At 28.6% G+C, this 7,309-nt stretch overlaps 1 protein-coding gene across 1 annotated transcript; it reads right to left on the bottom strand.

Moving 5' to 3' along the window:
- On the bottom strand, positions 321 to 4,699 carry LOC109326119 (protein SRG1-like). The gene is made up of 4 exons (XM_019558787.1): positions 4,359 to 4,699; positions 3,184 to 3,431; positions 1,332 to 1,659; positions 321 to 732 (listed from the first exon to the last, which is right to left on the bottom strand). The coding sequence occupies exons 1-4, from the start codon at positions 4,599 to 4,601 to the stop codon at positions 496 to 498; spliced, it is 1,056 nt and encodes a 351-aa protein (XP_019414332.1). The 5' UTR covers positions 4,602 to 4,699; the 3' UTR covers positions 321 to 495.

Below are 7,309 nucleotides of genomic sequence, written 5' to 3'. Positions count from 1 at the left end.
CCCATGTTACCATCTCTAATGTAAATTGTATTCCAAGATAATGGTTTAAGTTTGAAAATTCACTCAATCTTATAATAAATGTGCTTGGGAAATGATTAAAGAATGATGGTGTGTGGAGTTTGGGAGAATAAAGAGATTGTGAAAATAAAGTGGAAAAAGGAAGTGTTATAGAAAAGAAAATAGTGTCTAGTAATCTAGTATTAAGGAATTAAAAGTGTTAAAGTTTAAAATATTTGGATCTAAATTCTAAAAGATAAGGTCCAAAAGTAGTAATGCATTTCTGTATCAAGGGTATTCCCAACAATAAAAAAACTAATCCCTTTAGAGCATAATTGTTCTTGTCAATAATTGTTACTTAACGGAATTGAATGCTGTTTGACTTTTAAGTTCATGCATAGTTAACTAAAAATACAAATTCAAAACAAGAGAAACACGAATTTATAGATAGTGAATAGGATGCAATTTTTTTGGTTACCCAGATTAAATTCTTAGAAGTTAAATCTTTGAAGCTTCAATTGGCCTTTTTCCTTGCTGGTAGTACTTGAAAAAGATGTCAGTATAATTTTTGACTGGTCTATATAATACTGGCCTTGACTCATTCACTAACTTGTCAACTGGTTTAATCTCTTTTTCTAGATCAGGGATGCAGAACATAGCTATGGTGAGCCTTTCCTTTTCTGCATTTGTCACCACTCTGTGTATAGGGCTCCAGAAATTTCCATTGCTCAATATCTGTATATCACATTTAACAAGGTTTGGTCAATATATCAGTTAAATTGGACAAACTTTGCTTTTGCACAAATTCTATTTACAAGTTTGTTTTATGTGGGATTCGGATCCTTTTAGTGTCTCGTTGCTACGAGTTGAGTTTTAGAGGGGTATGAAGAGAAAGGAAAAGTTTCATAATCATCTCACAAGTATATTTCATAACGTTTAAGTCTTTTTTTTTTCTTCCACTCTAAAATTTAACTCGCAAATACACACTTCACAATAAAAAGGAGAGATTATAAAAGAGATTTCATAGGTCATTGACTAAGAACAAATTTTTGTGTCTATCTCTATCATCCACCTAACAGGAGGGGAAAAAATTAAGATAGACACAGATTGGTAAGAACTAATTTTAAATTGTGATATGCAAACACAAAATGTGTTTCCCACAAATTTTTTCATAAATGGCATTCCGCCACTACAGCCGCAAAAGTGCAGTTTCAAGAGTCAACGCAACCACATCAATTTTCCTCAATTGCATAAAAAGCAACTTAACCACAACCACAATTTAAAAAACATCATAACTTACTGCAATTTAAAACCATAAAACTTTAACATATTACCTCTATTTGATCACCAACATTAACAAAGAGAGCATCAGAGATGATTGGAACTTTATACCACAAATTATCTTTAAGGACTTGGAGACCTTCTACTTCTTTATCTTGCAACAGAAAAGTAACAGTTGAACCATCAGCATGTGGTTTAAGGCCAAGAACTTGATCAGCCATTGGGCATGGAGGGTAGTAGTTGAATCTCATAATAATTTCAGCATTCTCTCCATATTCTTTCAAGAAGCAATCTTCTTCTAAGTTCAGTGACTTTGCCATGGCCTTAGAAATTACTTCACTTAGGAGCCTTATTTTTTCTGTATATTCAATTGCAGTAGCTCTGCATTGTGACACACTCTAGGATTAACTATAATAATCATTAGCAATTGTGTTTTGAAAGTTAGTGAATACTTTTATTATATACACTTTAAATAAAGAGTAAATTACACTAACACCCATGAGTTTTAATGAAATTACACAAACTACCCCTCACTTTTCTAAACTTACACAAACCTCTTCTAGTTTTGTACTTTCATTAAACTGACCACCCCTGCATGAGAAATAAGCGTAATCTTTTAAACAAAAAATGTGATAAATGCAATTAAGTTAAACAAAACATGATATATTGTGTAGACAAGTCTAAATAATATACAAATTAATGTATCTTTATTATTTTTTTGTTACAAAATGCATCAACAATTATAAAGAAATATTGTTTAAATCACTCTTATAATGTAGTGCAACAAACAAAAAATAATAAAGATATATTTGATTTGTATATTATTTAGACTTGTCTATACAATATATCATGTTTTGTTTAACTTAATTGCATTTATCACATTTTTTGTTTAAAAAATTACACTTATTTATTATACAGGGGTGGTCAGTGTAATGAAAGTATAAAACTAAGGGAGGTTTGTGTAAGTTTAGAAAAGTGAGGGGTGGTTTGTATAATTTCACTAAAACTCAAGGGGTATCAATGTAATTTACTCTTAAATAAATGGGACAGTTTCTTATTCCTTGTCTAAAATTAAGGATCTATGTTTCTATGCAGACCATTTTGGTTAAACAAATAAGTTTAATTATGAGTCATAAAGTTTACATACTTATGGGAGTTTAAATTAATATTATATTAGTCATTAAATTGGTGAGATATACATATATTTTATACTTTAACTGTTTTTATTTATACTGCTCGTTAAAAATGTATATAGTAGTCTATATTTTAGATGTATAAAAGATATAGTAGTTACATTTTATCCTCCATACTAATATTTTGGTAAAAATAAATAATTTTTATTAAAAAATAATTTTAAGTGAAATAGCCGATATGACTGGTACAGTTCAATTAAAAACTGGCCACTATGAACAGTTTTGTCCGGTATAATTGTATGGTCAGTATAAATGTTATATCATACTAGTATTAAAACCGATTTACCGGTTGAATCGTGATTAACCAGTTTTGATAATAGTGGTTTATAGATCTTTTTTGCATGTTTTTGACAGAATAGAGTATATTCTCTACAAAAAAGATAGAACATTCAATGTTATCCAGGATTAAAAGGAGAAAAGAATATATATAGCAAGTGATTTAAATTGTGGATTGCACCATGTGTGATGCGACCACAATACATATTGTAGTTGCAATAATTGTTGTAACTGCATCATATCACAATTAAAGTGTAACACTGAATCACAATGATGTAAGTTACATCGAGTCGCAACACAATCGTATCGGACTAGATTTGGATCGCATCAAACCGTATTGAATCCAAATGTATCTTTTAATCATAAAATAATTCACATCCCAACAACAACAATCTGCATCACCATGATCACAACCATAATTTAAAACAATATATACCTGAAATCATTGGGTATTTCCGGCCAAAATTTGAAGTTCCTATTGTCTTGAGGTTGCACCTTGAGGTATAATCTGTCAGTCCAATCAAGCCTTTGAGTTTCTAAAAATATTGTATCATTTCCATATCCTTCAATATCATTTGGACCCCTTGCATATTTTTCCTTTTCTTCCTTTGGAAGTTCAAAGAATTGCTTTGAAATTTCTCTTACTTTGTCCAGAAATGAGCTTGTCATGCCATGGTTTATTGCCTGAATCCATCAAAACAATTCAGTATATCACTTAACCTGGTGAAATATCATTCTAAGGTTTCTGAAAATCACATTATTTTACTTTTACATCACTTATTGCCTTCTCTGATTTGATTATGCATTATGGAACATATAAAGTACTCAAATTAGAAATTATACAAAGGAAGAGCAATAGGCTCTAGACAATAGTTAAAATAAAGGGAGAGTAATTTCACACATTTTTAGTATGATGTTTGCTGGAAGAGTAAAGAAGGAAAATAACCTTAAAATTAAATGTAAAATGAGAATTGACATTTTAATAGAAAAATAAGCTAATTTTGAAATAAACAACCCACTTTGAAGGAGCTTTAATTTTTTGCTTATTTCCACAAAAATAAGGTGAGTTCATAATCTAGGTAGGATTTCAAACATATTTGTACTACAACTTCAAAAACTACAAACTTTCATTTACATCAACACTTACTAGATAAACTTTGATTTGAAATCTAGTATATCCTTTGATACCAAAAGATTATCTCCTGAACTTAATTATTTAATATTTTTGTATTCTGCACGTTAAATAGAATTCTAAACTTCTCTAATGTTTGATGGAGCAAAATGTTCTGCTATAACACAGCTCACAGCTTCTACAAAGTGAGATTATGATGAAAACTAACTACTGGTTTCTAATAATCTCATGAACTTGTAAGTTATCTAATAAGTGTAAAGGAGATATTAATTTCTAAGCATGTTCTTTTATTACACATCTATGAACCCAGTATTTGAAATTGCTATCAGTAAACTCGGCCGACGCAGTCACAATTACAGTTACAGAGGTTTCTGAAGCCGAAATATTGTGGCCGCAATTTAAAACACGATATGAATCTGAGAGTAATTATGACGAAAGTAGGCTAATTAATAGGATGTAGGCTCTAGTTAATATCAGACCTGAAAGCAGCCCCATGAGTTTAGAGCTTGTCTGATTTTTTGAAGCTCCTTTTCTGATGTGATTGGTGATATAATCTTGTCAAGGTCAACCACAGGAATACCCTCTGATGGTAAAAGAGCATCTTTAAAACCAGGTCCACCTTCATCATAGATATAACTTTTTGGCAAGTTTTCTGAATTTAAGACAAGGTCTTGGACTGGTTTACCAAACACTGCTTCTGGTGAAGATTGAGATTCTGACATTGTTACTTTCTTAAGGAGCTAATGTAATTTACTATTTTGAAGTGTGGAAGGGAAAAAGTAGGAGAATTTTGTAGCTGGTAGTCTTTAACTCTTAAAGGAATTGGGTACATCTGTAGAAAGGAAGTCGCATTTCTCGTACATATTTTGAGACATAACCCTCTAAAAAGTACAATAGAAAATATAATAGATGAAGTAGTTCTTGGGACATAACCGTCTAGGAAAAATATAATATAAAGTAAGTAGGCATGCTTATCTATAAGCTCGTCATTAATAAACTAACTGATAGGGTACATATGATTGACAAATATATTCTTATAATATTTCTTGTATACTGAAGTGTTGATCGGTTATATAGATAAAATATAATCAGATTTTAAGTTTCATAAAATAATGTGGTACTGTCAAATTGCATCTGTTCTTTACATTTCGATGTTTTGTTTTCATTTCCTCTCAAATTTGTTGACATTTTAGAAATCAAACATTTAATTATTTTTTTGATTATATCTTTATTTATGATATTTTCTTTTTCACCTCTTAAAATTAATAAGATATTAAACATATACATAGGTATATTTGCCAAAATATACTAATTTTTACATTGTTTAATAATTCTTAATCAATGTAGGTAATATTAAATATGAAAGGATAAGTATTATTGGCGTGCAATTGGATTGTCCGAATACACATTATTCAGAAGAAGACAAATTTTTTGACAGACTATATAACAAAACTTAGGAATTACCCTTTCTAGATTATTTTAGATATGCATCTATCTAGCTATTTAAAATGATAAACAAATGTATTACCGTGAGAGATAACAGTAACGTGTGTCGGCAATGTTATTATTATACTATGATTATATGATCACCGCGGAGAGCAGTTTATGATATAGAGACATAGATATAAGAAATGCATCACCCTTTCTTAGACATAGATCAGTTAAATAAATGACTGAAGAAATAGGGAAAAAGAGTATAAGACAAAAACCTCACACTTTATTTATAAATAATATATGAGTGTATTATAAAGATTTATATATATTTAATATATCATTCACTATAAATTAGTATTATTTTTAAATTAATAATAATTAAATATAAATAATAAATGATATATCGAGACTATTTAAAAGTTTTAGACATCAATTTATTTTTCTAATAATATATTTGTATAATACTATACCGTATCATACACAAATTCCATTCTCGTGGGCTGAATGTTAGACACGGTCCGTATGGGGAGAAGTGTATCGACTTTCCACGACCAAATTGATAACAATTTGGACCCGCAACAGCGTAAGATTTCAACCACTCATAACGATTATATTTATATTATTTATTTAGTGTAATATACAATATTAATATAAAAATTTATATTTAATCAATATATTTTTCACTATTTATTTGTATTAATTTTTTGAAGAGTTAATAATAAACACGAACCATGTATGATATAATAAAAATGTATAAAACTCATACATCAATTTATATATTTTCTCTCATTATTATCGTCATTTTTGTTTACTCTCTAATGTCAATCTCGAGACCTCTCGTTCAAAGGAGGCAAAACGCAAAACAATTCTTTCAATCAAATTCAGACGCAACTAGTATTAATAAAGGAAATTATTAGTTGGCTTTGAATTATTATAGATGTGATATGTGTATAAATTTATATATAATTAGTGTATTATTCATTATTTATTTGAATTATTTTTATCTAAAGGTTAATCATAATTAAAAATAAATATAGATAATATAGTGATAGGTAAAAAAGTTTTACATTATCAAAAAAAAAATATATATATATATATATATATATATATTCTCATTATGGTTCCATACTTCCCCCGATAATAACGTAATAGAATGCATATAAAAAAGTTTAAGCCATAAAATGAATGAGTGGTTATTTTTATTATGTGTTATGTTGTTAACAATTGACCAATAAGATGTTCATATAATGAAGTATGATATTACTTTATCGCTATGTATTATATTAGAGCGATAAAATGAATGAGCGCTTAATTTTATTATGTGTGGTATAGTTAATGATTGACCAATGAGATGTTGATATAGAGAAGTATGGTTTTACTCGACCATTGTGTTTTATATTAGGCTAAATGTCAAATATTTGATTCTTAGAAGTGACACTTCATGGAATGAGGTAATATGTGTTCGAAGGAAATTATTTTCATACCTTACATATAGAGTGGAGTTACCCATGTTGTACAAAAAAACCAGATTGTTAATGATTGGAACAAATCACATATATATTATCTAGTGGCGAATCTTGACCATAATTTTAGAGGGGGCATCAGGCGGATCTTGACCATAATTTTAGAGGGGGCAGCATTATGATTTATACATAAATAACATATGAAATCATTAGAATATATATAATTTTTTAATGTAAAAATGAGTTATTCTTTCATGTTTAAATTCCCAAGAAATATGATAAAAATATAACATAACAAATCTATGAAGAAATTCCAAATATTCCTAAGCACAAATAATTTTATTATCTCTTATAAACATTATATGTATTTTAAACTCATAAGAATCGAGCATAAAGTTAGTTTTTCAATCCTTTCAAATAGAGAATCAAAATAATGTATGCTTGAGATTGATACAAATATTTTTTTAAGAGAAAAATATATAAAGATAGAAATAACGAAATTAAGAATGTCATACATAGCAATGGAATAACCC

Source organism: Lupinus angustifolius, chromosome LG14, assembly GCF_001865875.1.
Source record: "Lupinus angustifolius cultivar Tanjil chromosome LG14, LupAngTanjil_v1.0, whole genome shotgun sequence".
In the NCBI taxonomy this organism is placed as follows: domain Eukaryota; kingdom Viridiplantae; phylum Streptophyta; class Magnoliopsida; order Fabales; family Fabaceae; genus Lupinus; species Lupinus angustifolius.
Note: the sequence above shows the minus strand (reverse complement) of the source record. Positions and strands in the feature narration are given on the sequence as shown.